The sequence below is a fragment of the Pseudophryne corroboree genome, chromosome 2 (genome assembly GCF_028390025.1).
Source record: "Pseudophryne corroboree isolate aPseCor3 chromosome 2, aPseCor3.hap2, whole genome shotgun sequence".
Classification (NCBI taxonomy): Eukaryota; Metazoa; Chordata; class Amphibia; order Anura; family Myobatrachidae; genus Pseudophryne; species Pseudophryne corroboree.
In genome coordinates this window covers 22,562,146-22,578,730 of record NC_086445.1, presented here as the reverse complement: position 1 = coordinate 22,578,730, position 16,585 = coordinate 22,562,146, and the positions used below count along the sequence as shown (strand labels likewise).

Genomic DNA, 16,585 nt, shown 5'->3' with positions numbered 1-16,585 from the left:
CACACAATATGAGCCGAGATTCACATTATACCACACAGCATGAGCCTAAATTCACATTATACCATACGGTATGAGCTGAAATTCACATTATAGCACACAATATGAGCCGAGATTCACATTATACCACACGGTTTGAGCCGAAATTCACATTATAGCACACAGTATGAGACGAAATTCACATTATAGCACAAGGTATGAGCCAAAATTCACATTATGCCGCTGAGGAGTGAAAACGCTGTCACCACCATGTGCTACCTCTCAAGCAACCCCACCACGCAAGAAGAACATCCTGAGAGGAGCCACTACCTCTGCCAGCAGCCAGCCTCTAAATAGATGGTGGCCGCTGCTGCAGCCACGTCGGAGTCTCACACTGTCTAAGGCTGAGCTCCGGGCAGTACTGGTATATATCAAGATCAACCAGAATCCGTTGGTATCCTAAGTGAACAGGATTTTCCTGCCAGTTTGTGATATTAACCCCCGCTGCTCCTCAGGGTAAAGTGTCCGCAAACAACAGTGTGGTGGTGTGTACCTTTGACTCCCTTGAAGGTGGTCCAGTTGCCAGGCTCTGGTGGTACAATCACTTGTTCACGTCTTGGATAGGTTTACGAAGTCCGCCGGCGAAGCTCCTGTACAAGCCGCTATTAGCGCTAAGCGGCACTGTTCGGGATCAATGAGATCTGTGATCACAGCCTAACCGTCCCCAGATCACAGATCTCATTGATCCCGAACAGTGCCGCTTAGCGCTAATAGCGGCTTGTACGGAAACTTTGCCGGCGGACTCCGTTAACCTGTCCAAGATGTGAACAAGTGATTGTTTGTTTAAAGTGTCAGACATGACAGGGGGGGCACGGGCCCGCGTGCCCCCCCCCCTGGATCCGCCACTGATCTACACCGATTATCCACGGCACAACACCCACTGTCTTCCCCTCCATCTACACCGATTATCCATGGCACAGTGCCCACTGTCTTCCCCTCCATCTACACCGATTCTCCACGGCACAATGCCCACTGTCTTCCCTTCCATCTACGGCAATTATCCACGGCACAACACCCACTGTCTTCCCTTCCATCTATGCCGATTATCCACGGCACAACGCCCACTGTCTTCCCCTCCATCTACGCCGATTATCCACGGCACAACGCCCACTGTCTTCCCCTCCATCTACGCCGATTATCCACGGCACAATGCCCACTGTCTTCCCCTCCATCTACGCCGATTATCCACGGCACAATGCCCACTGTCTTCCCCTCCATCTACGCCGATTATCCACGGCACAACGCCCACTGTCTTCCCTTCCATCTACACCGAATATACATCTTCCCTCCTGCAGCTGCAATGCATAAGAGGCGCAATTTTCAGCACCTTTATCATTGGCATGACGTCCTTTCATGTGTTTGCATTGCTGATAAGCTGATCACTGACTGCCCTGTTCTGAGCGCTGCTACAGTGCATGTGGGCGATAGATTCCTAGACTGACAGGCGTGTGCTCCCTCGGTTGACCATATTACAGCGCCCTTCCCATACAGGCCGGCGTAGTCCATCTGTCACTGATTGTATCCTGGCTGCTAATCCTGACAGCAGAGACCAGGTGTAAATCTCTATAACCCAACAGAGCGTAAGATGAATCACTCTGAGGAAACCCAGCCAATGCACACAGATCCCAGGCTCTAATACCATGGGCACCGATTTCCCAGAATGCTCTGTAATCATATGATGAATCACTGACGACTCCCAGCCAATGCAGACACATCCCAGGCTCTAATACCATGGGCACCGATTTCCCAGAATGCTCTGTGATCATATGAAATTGGGGGGGGGGGGGGGGGAATATGTACTTCTTATGTGGAATGTAGAGTACATAGTGGGAGATGTGTCAAGCCTTGGAGAATGATAAGCACAGTCTTTAAAATGACGGTTAGGAGCTGATTGCTTGCTTTGGGCAACTTTTCCACTTTATCTCTCTCCAACTTTGACACGTCGCAGTCCTGCTTTAAATACCCAGATATGTGCCGGTGTTACCTGGCCAGTCAGTTACTACTAAAGACATGGACATATACAGTATATGCTACAGGCCTGCGCTGGAATTGATCCGTGCAATAATTTAGCATCCTATAGCGTGGTCCATTTGCACAGCTATGTTCCGGTCTCTCCAATATACGGAGAGGAACACACAGAACAATAGAACTGGCTTGTTGCTGTCATAAGGGCCCATTATCCATATTCAAGTTCTAGTCTGAGTTGCATTCAGCAAGAAATTTTGCGCCGCTCAGTGTTCCAGAGAGGTCGCAAAGCTCCGATAGCACCTAAAGCAGGAGACATACAGTATGGGCAATTCCACCGGTAACGGAATCGCCTTCTTACAGTGATAAACGCTATTCATTATACACCACCAATGTCAGCCCCGGGGATCCCTCTACATAACTGGGGTAAAAAAACGCCAAACTTTTATAGAAAACTGAATTCAGAGGTCATATGTCAAATCGGAATAAATAATCACACTTTGTTACCTTCTGTATCTGAATCACAGTTACTGTTGTACGTTTTCATTTCACCATGTCATGGAGAATTATATAAGGCTGGTAAATTGCCTTATTTCCATTATATTAACCCCGATATTAATAAGCACATATTGTCATTGCAGTATGCATATAAATGACGGCCTGCCCATAATACTGTATTCATTCAGTAAACACTAATAGATCAAAGAGCCCTAATATGAAACACTGATTAATAGCATCGACATTCTCTACCTGTGCCGACTTTTATGTTTTAGTCTCTTTGGTGGTCATTCCGAGTTGTTCGCTCGCTAGCAGTTTATAGCAGCCGTGCAAACGCTATGCCGCTTCCCACTGGGAGTGTATTTTAGCTTAGCAGAAGTGCGAACAAAAGGATCTCAGAGCAGCGGCAAATTTTTTTGTGTGCAGTTTTAGAGTAGCTCAATACCTACTCTGCGCTTGCGATTACTTTAGACTGTTCAGTTCCTGTTTTGACATCACAAACACGCCCTGCGTTCGCCCAGCCACGCCTGCGTTTTTCCTGGCACGCCTGCGTTTTTTCAAACACTCCCTGAATACGGTCAGTTGACACCCAGAAACGCCCTCTTCCTGTCAATCACTCTGCGGTCAGCAGTGCGACTGAAAAGCTTCGCTAGACCTTGTGTGAAACTACATCGTTCGTTGTAATAGTACGCCGCGCGTGTGCATTGCGCCGCATACGCATGCGCAGAAGTGCCGCTTTTTTGCCTCATCGCTGCACAGCGAACGAATGCATCTAGCGATCAACTTGGAATGACCACCTTTGTCCATATGAAAGATTCTACATGGCGAGGTTGCCACTGAACTAGATATGGATTGTACTTAGGTACAGTATACAGTAGGTTGCACATATAGAAACTTAGTATTTGATGGCAGATAAGAACCACTTGGCCCAGCCCACGCAAACTCGGCGAGAATATACAAACTCCACACAGGGTATGATGGGAATCGAACCCCCAACCTCAGTGCTGTGAGGCAGTAATGCTTACCACTATACCGTCCGTGCTGCACATTAGATATAGGTAGCACATTAGATACAGTATGGGTTGCATCTTTGAGGCTGAACTATTTTACCGAATACAATATGTCCTCCTCTAACTGAATATTTACTTCATCTTGCATTATATAAAGTTTGCTACGCTTCTACAAGGCTGGTGAGTGAGTGATGTATGCGCTTTGCAAAAGTTCCTTGATTGGAACTAAAACATGTCACATGATTGATGTAATTTCAGAGATTCATTACTGTTTATGGGACCATTACACACGCATGTTTTAAGTAACGGGACCATCATCATTAGTCGCCCGATTAGCGACCGCAGGATATTCATTAACCTCACTTCAGTTTTCAGAGTTTGATGATCCAAAGTGCAAAGAGATCTACCTCTCATATGATAGATAGATAGATAGATAGATAGATAGATAGATAGATAGATAGATAGATAGATAGATAGATAGATAGATAGACAGATAGGATCAAAGAACAGTAAGTGTGCCCACTCCTGGGGTCGATGGGCAATTCCAAACACACAGCCGTCAGGAAACAGCACACCAGTCCAGGGTTTCCTTGCAGTCTAGCTGCAGCTAGTTTTATTGTGCAGTACAGAAAATATAAAACATAAAAATAAATCCTAACCCGTCCGGACACTAACTATAACTAAACAATACAGATTCTCTCTCTCAGAGTGGCAGGACCTAATGCTCCACCACAAACATAGGCAAATGTACAGTACTCATGGTTAGTAAATCACAGTATCTCATAACAAGCATGCTGCCTGATTATACTGAGCCCTGAGTAAAGCCTTGACACAGCTTATATCAGCCTCCTACAAATGCAGGTACTAATTAGCCTGCTCTCAAACGGAAGACCCGAAATTGACCCAATGGATGGAGCCCGCTCTCTCTCCTTTCATCCATACCCCCAGGAACCCTTAACTGGCTTTTACTAAAGCTCAAACTCTAACAAAGTCTGTTTTGCAGAAACAGACATTTTCATGGTGACATGCCTGGAAGGGTTCTATAAGACACTTGTTTCCTGCAGCAGTCCCAGTGACACAGTAGGCTTAATTAGAATGACTGATGGATTGCTCGTATGGTAGTACATTGACTCCAGTGTCCTGAGAATGGTGGTGGCATGGTACCAGCAGAGGGGGGTCCGATTGCTATCATCGAGGGGCCTATTGCACCGGTAGTCCGGGAGCAGCCTCAGGTTTTATGTGTGTGTGGGAGGGTAATACTGAGCTGCTGGTGGGGAAAGTCTCAGCCTCTAACACCCTGAGGTCTCTGCTACATACTGCGACAAGAACGCACAGTATAGGGAAAACGTGCGTAACTTACTACGAGTGGCAGATGATAATAAGCAGAGACACTTCCAGCAGAGCAGCGATATAATGATATAGCAAGTTATAGAATGAAGAAGTCACAGTCCTGCTAGGAAATAAGGATACTGGTGCAATAACTTTTATACATACTATGATATTGCAAAGAACGGTCATTTACACATCCATGTATCCTTCATACAGGGAGAACTGTATACCGGGCACATACGTCGTGTACAGAGAACATATGTTATATACACAGCACATACGCAACACATAACGCCGTATACACAGCACATAACACTGTATACACAGCACATACACCATATGATGAATACACACTACATATAACAAACATATACTCTGTATAACAAAATCATACTACATATATAACATATGTAATATATAAAGAGCACATATAACTATCACATCATTCGTATAAAAAGAACGTTCTTCATATAACAAGCACATATATCATAGAATAAGAATATTCTTTGCAGAAGAAGAACATTTTCCATATAACAAGAATATAATCCTGGGAAGAAGATAATTCTCCTTATTACATTAGTGACCTCAGCTGGATAAGCTCTCACGAGCAGGGCCCTCTCCCCTCATGGGCTTTCCCTCTCTTAGACCATTTTCTACTGCATACTCCCTATATACAGTAGGCCCCTAGCCCTTGATTTCTGCCACCCTGATGATAATTTCAGTGCCTTGTCCCTTATGCAGCAATGTTTATATACCATGTACTTGTCCTACATTGTCCTGTACTCAGTCGTTGTTCTTTTTGTCTAGCTCATTTGTTTATGTACTCTATTAGGCGCTGCAGAACCCTTGTGGTACCATAGAAATAAACAATAATAATAGTAATGGCTAAACTCTGCTGACATTACACCTGTCTCTGCTCTCCCCGGCTGCTATGTCACATACACAGCCTATTACACCTGTCTCTGCTCTCCCTGGCTGCTATGTCACATACACAGCCTATTACACCTGTCTCTGCTCTCCCTGGGTGCTATGTCACATACACAGCTTATTACACCTGTCTCTGCTCTCCCCGGCTGCTATGTCACATACACAGCTTATTACACCTGTCTCTGCTCTCCCTGGCTGCTATGTCACATACACAGCTTATTACACCTGTCTCTGCTCTCCCTGGCTGCTATGTCACATACACAGCCTATTACACCTGTCTCTGCTCTCCCTGGCTGCTATGTCACATACACAGCCTATTACACCTGTCTCTGCTCTCCCTGGCTGCTATGTCACATACACAGCCTATTACACCTGTCTCTGCTCTCCCCGGCTGCTATGTCACATACACAGCCTATTACACCTGTATCTGCTCTCCCTGGCTGCTATGTCACATACACAGCCTATTACACCTGTCTCTGCTCTCCCTGGCTGCTATGTCACATACACAGCCTATTACACCTGTCTCTGCTCTCCCTGGCTGCTATGTCACATACACAGCCTATTACACCTGTATCTGCTCTCCCCGGCTGTTATGTCACATACACAGCTTATTACACCTGTCTCTGCTCTCCCTGGCTGCTATGTCACATACACAGCTTATTATACCTGTCTCTGCTCTCCCTGGCTGCTATGTCACATACACAGCTTATTACACCTGTCTCTGCTCTCCCCGGCTGCTATGATACATACACAGCCTATTATACCTGTCTCTGCTCTCCCTGGCTGCTATGTCACATACACAGCTTATTACACCTGTCTCTGCTCTCCCCGGCTGCTATGATACATACACAGCCTATTATACCTGTCTCTGCTCTCCCTGGCTGCTATGTCACATACACAGCCTATTACACCTGTCTCTGCTCTCCCTGGCTGCTATGTCACATACACAGCTTATTACACCTGTCTCTGCTCTCCCTGGCTGCTATGTCACATACACAGCTTATTACACCTGTCTCTGCTCTCCCCGGCTGCTATGATACATACACAGCCTATTATACCTGTCTCTGCTCTCCCCGGCTGCTATGTCACATACACAGCTTATTACACCTGTCTCTGCTCTCCCTGGCTGCTATGTCACATACACAGATTATTATACCTGTCTCTGCTCTCCCCGGCTGCTATGTCACATACACAGCTTATTACACCTGTCTCTGCTCTCCCTGGCTGCTATGTCACATACACAGCTTATTACACCTGTCTCTGCTCTCCCTGGCTGCTATGTCACATACACAGCCTATTACACCTGTCTCTGCTCTCCCTGGCTGCTATGTCACATACACAGCCTATTACACCTGTCTCTGCTCTCCCTGGCTGCTATGTCACATACACAGCTTATTACACCTGTCTCTGCTCTCCCTGGCTGCTATGTCACATACACAGCTTATTACACCTGTCTCTGCTCTCCCCGGCTGCTATGTCACATACACAGCTTATTACACCTGTCTCTGCTCTCCCCGGCTGCTATGTCACATACACAGCTTATTACACCTGTCTCTGCTCTCCCTGGCTGCTATGTCACATACACAGCTTATTACACCTGTCTCTGCTCTCCCTGGCTGCTATGTCACATACACAGCTTATTACACCTGTCTCTGCTCTCCCCGGCTGCTATGTCACATACACAGCTTATTACACCTGTCTCTGCTCTCCCCGGCTGCTATGTCACATACACAGCTTATTACACCTGTCTCTGCTCTCCCTGGCTGCTATGTCACATACACAGCCTATTACACCTGTCTCTGCTCTCCCTGGCTGCTATGTCACATACACAGCTTATTACACCTGTCTCTGCTCTCCCCGGCTGCTATGTCACATACACAGATTATTATACCTGTCTCTGCTCTCCCCGGCTGCTATGTCACATACACAGCTTATTACACCTGTCTCTGCTCTCCCTGGCTGCTATGTCACATACACAGCTTATTACACCTGTCTCTGCTCTCCCCGGCTGCTATGTCACATACACAGCTTATTACACCTGTCTCTGCTCTCCCTGGCTGCTATGTCACATACACAGCTTATTATACCTGTCTCTGCTCTCCCTGGCTGCTATGTCACATACACAGCCTATTACACCTGTATCTGCTCTCCCCGGCTGTTATGTCACATACACAGCTTATTACACCTGTCTCTGCTCTCCCTGGCTGCTATGTCACATACACAGCTTATTATACCTGTCTCTGCTCTCCCTGGCTGCTATGTCACATACACAGCTTATTACACCTGTCTCTGCTCTCCCTGGCTGCTATGATACATACACAGCCTATTATACCTGTCTCTGCTCTCCCTGGCTGCTATGTCACATACACAGCCTATTATACCTGTCTCTGCTCTCCCTGGCTGCTATGTCACATACACAGCTTATTACACCTGTCTCTGCTCTCCCTGGCTGCTATGTCACATACACAGCCTATTACACCTGTCTCTGCTCTCCCCGGCTGCTATGTCACATACACAGCTTATTACACCTGTCTCTGCTCTCCCCGGCTGCTATGTCACATACACAGCTTATTACACCTGTCTCTGCTCTCCCTGGCTGCTATGTCACATACACAGCTTATTACACCTGTCTCTGCTCTCCCTGGCTGCTATGTCACATACACAGCTTATTACACCTGTCTCTGCTCTCCCTGGCTGCTATGTCACATACACAGCTTATTACACCTGTCTCTGCTCTCCCCGGCTGCTATGTCACATACACAGCTTATTACACCTGTCTCTGCTCTCCCTGGCTGCTATGTCACATACACAGCTTATTACACCTGTCTCTGCTCTCCCCGGCTGCTATGTCACATACACAGCTTATTACACCTGTCTCTGCTCTCCATGGCTGCTATGTCACATACACAGCCTATTATACCTGTCTCTGCTCTCCCTGGCTGCTATGTCACATACACAGCCTATTATACCTGTCTCTGCTCTCCCTGGCTGCTATGTCACATACACAGCTTATTACACCTGTCTCTGCTCTCCCCGGCTGCTATGTCACATACACAGCCTATTACACCTGTCTCTGCTCTCCCTGGCTGCTATGTCACATACACAGCTTATTACACCTGTCTCTGCTCTCCCTGGCTGCTATGATACATACACAGCCTATTATACCTGTCTCTGCTCTCCCTGGCTGCTATGTCACATACACAGCTTATTACACCTGTCTCTGCTCTCCCTGGCTGCTATGTCACATACACAGCTTATTACACCTGTCTCTGCTCTCCCCGGCTGCTATGTCACATACACAGCCTATTACACCTGTCTCTGCTCTCCCCGGCTGCTATGTCACATACACAGCTTATTATGCTCTCCCCGGCTGCTATGTCACACACTATAGGACTTATTACACATCTCTGCTCTCCTCAGCTGCTATGTCACATATAGGACTTATTACACCTGTCTCTGCTCTCCCTGGTGGCTGTGAACATATAGAATTTATTATACCTGCCACTGCTTTCTCTGTCCTTGCTCTCCCCGACTGCTATGTCATATATACAACTTATTACACCGATCTCTGATCTCCTCTGCTGCTACAGTATGTCACATACATGGCTTATTACACTTATAATGTCTCTGCTCTCTCCAACTGCTATATCCCATACACAGTTATTACACATACTGCTCTCCCCAGCTGCTGTCACATACTGTATACGGCTTCTTACACCTGTCTCTGGTCTCCAAGCTACTGTGTCACATACTATACGTCCTATTACACCTATCTCTACTCTCCCCAGCTGCTGTGTCACATACACATTTATACACCTATCTCTACTCTCCCCAGCTGCTGTGTAACATATACGGATTGTTACACCTGTTTCTGCTCTCCCCAGCTGCTGTGTCACATACTATACGTCCTATTACATCTATCTCTACTCTCCCCAGCTGCTGTGTAACATATACGGCTTACCACACCTGTCTCTGCTCTCCCCTGGTATGCTCATATAGTTATTACACCTATCTCTACTCTCCCCAGCTGCTGTGTCACATACACATTTATACACCTATCTCTACTCTCCCCAGCTGCTGTGTAACATATACGGATTATTACACCTGTTTCTGCTCTCCCCAGCTGCTGTGTCACATACACAGTTACTACACCTATCTTTACTTTCCTCTACTATCACACCTCCCTCTGTTCTCCCTGGCTGCTATGTCCCATAGTGTACACAGTAATTACACCTACCTCTACTCTCCACAGCTGCTGTGTCTCATATACGGCTTATTACAGCTGTTTCTGCTCTCCCCAGCTGCTGTGTCACATACGCAGTTACTACACCTATCTTTACTCTCCTCTACTATCACACCTCCCTCTGTTCTCCCTGTCTGTTATGTCCCATACTGTACACAGTTATTACACTTATCTCTACTCTCCCGAGCTGCTGTGTCATATACGGCTTATCACACCTGTCTCTACTCTACCCAGCTGCTGTGTCACATATACAGTGTATCACACCTGTCTCTACTCTCCCCAGTTGCTGTGTCATACATATGGCTTATCACACCTGTCTCTGCTCTACCCAGCTGCTGTGTCACATATATATGGTGTATCACACCTGTCTCTACTCTCCCCAGCTGCTGTGTCACATACACATTTATACACCTATCTCTACTCTCCCCAGCTGCTGTGTAACAAATACGGCTTACCACACCTGTCTCTGCTCTTCCCTGGTATGCTCATATACAGTTATTACACCTATCTCTACTCTCCCCAGCTGCTGTGTCACATACACATTTATACACCTATCTCTACTCTCCCCAGCTGCTGTGTCACATATACGGCTTACCACACCTGTCTCTGCTCTCCCCTGGTATGCTCATATACAGTTATTACACATATCTCTACTCTCCCCAGCTGCTGTGTCACATACACATTTATACACCTACCTCTACTCTCCCCAGCTGCTGTGTCACATATACGGCTTATTACACCTGTTTCTGCTCTCCCCAGCTGCTGTGTCACATACTCAGTTACTACACCTATCTTTACTCTCCTCTACTATCACACCTCCCTCTGTTCTCCCTGGCTGCTATGTCCCAAACTGTACACAGTTATTATACCTATCTCTACTCTCCCCAGCTGCTGTGTCATATACCGCTTATCACACCTGTCTCTACTCTACCCAGCAGCTGTGTCACATATACGGTGTATCACACCTGTCTCTACTCTACCCAGCTGCTGTGTCACATCTACGGTGTATCACACCTGTCTCTACTCTACCCAGCTGCTGTGTCACATATACGGTGTATCACACCTGTCTCTACTCTCCCCAGCTGCTGTGTCACATATACAGTGTATTACACCTTTCTCTGCTCTCCCCAGCTTCTGTGTCTCACATATACGGCTTATCACACCTGTCTCTGTTCTCCCCAGCTGATGTGTCACATATACGGCTTATCACACCTGTCTCTGCTCTCCTCAGCTGCTGTGTCACATACGGCTTATCACACCTTTCTCTAATCTCCCCAGCTGCTGTGTCACATATACGGCGTATCACACCTGTCTCTGCTCTCCCCAGCTGCTGTGTCACATATACGGTGTATCACACCTGTCTCTGCTCTCCCCAGCTGCTATGTCACATATACAATGTATCGCACCTGTCTCTGCTCTCCCCAGCTGCTGTGTCCCATACACAGTTATTACACCTACCTCTGCTCTCCCCGGCTTCTGTGTCTCACATATACGGCTTATCACACCTGTCTCTACTCTCCCCAGCTGCTGAGTCACATATACGGCTTATCACACCTGTCTCTACTCTCCCCAGCTGCTGAGTCACATATACGGCTTATCACACCTGTCTCTACTCTCCCCAGCTGCTGTGTCACATATACGGCGTATCGCACCTGTCTCTGCTCTCCCCAGCTGATGAGTCACATATACGGCTTATCACACCTGTCTCTACTCTCCCCAGCTGCTGAGTCACATACACGGCTTATCACACCTTTTCTCATTTCTCCCCAGCTGCTGTGTCACATATACGTCTTATCACACTTGTCTCTAATCTACCCAGCTGCTGTGTCACATATACGGCTTATCACACCTGTCTCTACTCTCCCCAGTTGCTGAGTCACATATACGGCTTATCACACCTGTCTCTACTCTCCCCAGTTGCTGAGTCACATATACGGCTTATCACACCTGTCTCTACTCTCCCAAGCTGCTGAGTCACATATACGGCTTATCACACCTGTCTCTACTCTCCTCAGCTGCTGTGTCACATATACGGTGTATCGCACTTGTCTCTACTCTCCCCAGCTGCTGTGTCACATATACGGTGTATCACACCTGTCTCTACTCTCCCCAGCTGCTGTGTCACATATACGGTGTATCGCACCTGTCTCTGCTCTCCACAGCTGCTGTGTCACATATACGGTGTATCGCATCTGTCTCTACTCTCCCCAGCTGCTGAGTCACATATACGGCTTATCACACCTGTCTCTACTCTCCTCAGCTGCTGTGTCACATATACAGTGTATCGCACCTGTCTCTACTCTCCCCAGCTGCTGTGTCACATATACAGTGTATCGCACCTGTCTCTACTCTCCCCAGCTGCTGTGTCACATATACGGTGTATCGCACCTGTCTCTGCTCTCCACAGCTGCTGTGTCACATATACGGTGTATCACACCTGTCTCTACTCTCCCCAGCTGCTGTGTCACATATACGTCTTATCACACTTGTCTCTAATCTACCCAGCTGCTGTGTCACATATACGGCTTATCACACCTGTCTCTACTCTCCCCAGTTGCTGAGTCACATATACGGCTTATCACACCTGTCTCTACTCTCCCCAGTTGCTGAGTCACATATACGGCTTATCACACCTGTCTCTACTCTCCCAAGCTGCTGAGTCACATATACGGCTTATCACACCTGTCTCTACTCTCCTCAGCTGCTGTGTCACATATACGGTGTATCGCACTTGTCTCTACTCTCCCCAGCTGCTGTGTCACATATACGGTGTATCACACCTGTCTCTACTCTCCCCAGCTGCTGTGTCACATATACGGTGTATCGCACCTGTCTCTGCTCTCCACAGCTGCTGTGTCACATATACGGTGTATCGCATCTGTCTCTACTCTCCCCAGCTGCTGAGTCACATATACGGCTTATCACACCTGTCTCTACTCTCCTCAGCTGCTGTGTCACATATACAGTGTATCGCACCTGTCTCTACTCTCCCCAGCTGCTGTGTCACATATACAGTGTATCGCACCTGTCTCTACTCTCCCCAGCTGCTGTGTCACATATACGGTGTATCGCACCTGTCTCTGCTCTCCACAGCTGCTGTGTCACATATACGGTGTATCACACCTGTCTCTACTCTCCCCAGCTGCTGTGTCACATATACGGTGTGTCACACCTGTCTCTACTCTCCCCAGCTGCTGTGTCACATATACGGTGTATCACACCTGTCTCTACTCTCCCCAGCTGCTGTGTCACATATACGGTGTATCGCACCTGTCTCTGCTCTCCACAGCTGCAGTGTCACATATACGGTGTATCGCACCTGTCTCTGCTCTCCATAGCTGCTGTGTCACATATACGGTGTATCGCATCTGTCTCTGCTCTCCCCAGCTGCTGTGTCACATATACGGTGTATCGCACCTGTCTCTGCTCTCCACAGCTGCTGTGTCACATATACGGTGTATCGCATCTGTCTCTGCTCTCCCCAGCTGCTGTGTCACATATACAGTGTATCGCATCTGTCTCTGCTCTCCCCAGCTGCTGTGTCACATATACGGTGTATCGCATCTGTCTCTGCTCTCCCCAGCTGCTGTGTCACATATACGGTGTATCGCACCTGTCTCTGCTCTCCACAGCTGCTGTGTCACATATACAGTGTATCGCACCTGTCTCTGCTCTCCCCAGCTGCTGTGTCACATATACGGTGTATCGCATCTGTCTCTGCTCTCCCCAGCTGCTGTGTCACATATACGGTGTATCGCATCTGTCTCTGCTCTCCCCAGCTGCTGTGTCACATATACAGTGTATCGCATCTGTCTCTGCTCTCCCCAGCTGCTGTGTCACATATACGGTGTATCGCACCTGTCTCTACTCTCCCCAGCTGCTGTGTCACATATACAGTGTATCGCACCTGTCTCTGCTCTCCCCAGCTGCTGTGTCACATATACGGTGTATCGCATCTGTCTCTGCTCTCCCCAGCTGCTGTGTCACATATACGGTGTATCGCATCTGTCTCTGCTCTCCCCAGCTGCTGTGTCACATATACAGTGTATCGCATCTGTCTCTGCTCTCCCCAGCTGCTGTGTCACATATACGGTGTATCGCACCTGTCTCTACTCTCCCCAGCTGCTGTGTCACATATACGGTGTATCGCACCTGTCTCTGCTCTCCCCAGCTGCTGTGTCCCATACAGTTATTACACCTATCTCTAAAAACAATCCACATGAACACAGGAGTATTTACCCTTCCATCTAACTCCACATAGCCCACAGCTGCATCGCTGAACTTTGCCTGCGTGAAATCACCCCATTACAGCCCGTTACGCCTGCACTGTCGCAAGTGGAAATGCGCATGACTCGCGCACAGCTCTGCGTTGCCCCTGCTTGCATACTGGTGTCCTGGAGTGCAGTGCACAAACATATAAAATACGCTCCACAAACCGGCGTGCTCCTCCCTGTAGCCGCTCCTGTGTGTGGGTACCTAGCTGCCGTAGATGGGTGTCCGCAGATCAAGATGTGCGTCAAGAACGCCCTCTTTATTTCCGATATCATATAGCATTATTACAGTATATAGGGTGCTTATATAATACAGTATGTAGCCATGATGGAGAGCTCAGTATGATTTCCCACTTCTTTTAGGTGATCTTTCCATACATGTGATGAATCTGGCTGCGCCAGGCGCAGAAGAGATATACACAGAGGGGCCAATTTATTAAAGAGTGATAAAACTCGTTGCGTATGATAAACGATGCTCCAGCCAATCACCCCCCAACTCCCTGTCACCCCGAGGGTCACCTCTGATATACAGTATAGTGATAATATTGTTATGCCGGGTGACCACAATGAAATGCCATAGTACAATAGTAAATTGTAGGTGGGCACGGAGCCAGCCCACTGGGGGGGAAGCTTGTGAACCGAGCTGACTCCCTCAGAACCTCTACAGTCAACATACCGCGGGCTGTAACCTCTGCCTGCCGAAAACAAAGCACAAGTACAGCCCGAGTAGCACCACGCTGCTACCACCACAGGGTCCCGCTGGGCATTTACCTGCCAGACTGCCACGCTAGCTCACCGTGGCAATGGCGCAAGCGGGCGACCCTCTGCCACAATCAATACCTTCCCTCAGCTTGGGAGTTACCATCTTCTCATGCTCGTGCAAGCGGCCACCAGCAAAGGCCTATTTCACTCCTGCCCACCCAACGGGTCAATGCCAACGCCGGGCATCTGAAGCGAGCGCCGGGGGCAGACTCACCTGGTGCCTTTGTCGCCCATTGCCAGCCTATCCGTGCAGTCAGTCGGAGGATGTACGGATGACGGGACAGGTAGTTGCAGCTCTAAGCCAGCCAGGGTCCTCCGGTCTGGCAGAAGCTCCCCGCTCGCTCTCACACACACACACAATCAGGGCTGATATCCTGTCCTGCTGGCTCTGAAGTGCCTTTTGTTTTGCAAGCAGAGAGAGAGGCTGGAAAGAAACAGCTCTGTCCCCTCTGTGTGCCACCGGCGACGGCTGCTGCAAATCCTGAGGAGATTAGGAGGAGAGAGCGCAAGGAAATGTAAGAGGGAGAGAAAGAATTAGGATTATTGTGCTATAATATCACACGGCTCCTTCCATCGCTCTCTCCCAGCCCTGCTGTATGTGGGTTGTGCAAGCTGACAGATCTTTGCTCCTGTAGAGATCCACCCTCACTGTGTGCTCTGAGCTGCACTGCTTCCTGCTACATTACCATACAGTGCGAGCCTGCTGCTATGTTATACACTGACAGCATCCACAGTATAATAATAATGGCCTTTTCTCACTGCCCGGCCTGGGAATGGTGGCTGCAGCGGGGTCTGCTGAAACAGCGTCTGTCATAGGGGGCTCATTCCCCCTGCCAGGGGGCCACATCATAGGGGGGGCACAGGGAGTCACACTTTGCATGGGAGACAGGGAGGAAATCCCAGAGTAATCAGCTGCTGCAAAAGCCATTGATTGGGGAAGGGATTGATCGCCAGGCGGCGAGCGCTTGGCAGCAGAACACGCACAGACGCACCGGGAGCATTAAGACGTTTTCAGGCTCAAAAGCAATTTTCCATTAAAGTGAACCTGTCGCCCTGCATTAACCTGTTCCCGGTCAATAATATATTACAGTCTTATGTTGTCTGACACCCCCTACACACACTGGGGTTTTCTTTCTGTTTTTTTCTAACAGTAATAAAAAATATTAATCTATACGGTTAAGTAGTCAGTGACATCACTGAGGCAGGAGGCGTGAAGTGCCTCGCACCTCGGTGATGACGCCGGTTCATAAGGAATTGATGGCTGCATTCTCGTGAATACTGGTTGAGCCACCAGTATGGTCGCATCTAGAATGGGTGCAAGGCCCAAGGTGACCACTGTCGGCGCCCGTACACGCAGTAGTAACGATAGGCACCACCATCGGTCACACCATCGAATCTTATGGCAGATGCAGTGTGTCCACCCGTGTGTAGCCTCCTATGTGAGCGCGTGACCCTGTCGACATGCCGGCACCTGCATTCCAAGATTGATCTGTTCACGGTCGACACAAAGACTATCAATCCCGTAGCTACTTCCTTTAGTTCTA

The 16,585-nt window shown here is 48.3% G+C and overlaps 1 protein-coding gene across 2 annotated transcripts in view; it reads right to left on the bottom strand.

The window, feature by feature from the left end:
* The window catches only part of LOC134993818 (beta-arrestin-1), a 206,567-nt gene extending 190,790 nt beyond the window's left edge, over positions 1-15,777 (bottom strand). For both annotated transcript variants that reach the window (XM_063950905.1, XM_063950906.1), the window contains exon 1: positions 15,256-15,777. In XM_063950905.1, the coding sequence (XP_063806975.1) occupies positions 15,256-15,275 (20 nt within the window). In that variant the 5' untranslated portion in view covers positions 15,276-15,777. The remainder of the gene's footprint in view (positions 1-15,255) is intronic.
* Between the last annotated feature and the right edge of the window lie 808 nt (positions 15,778-16,585).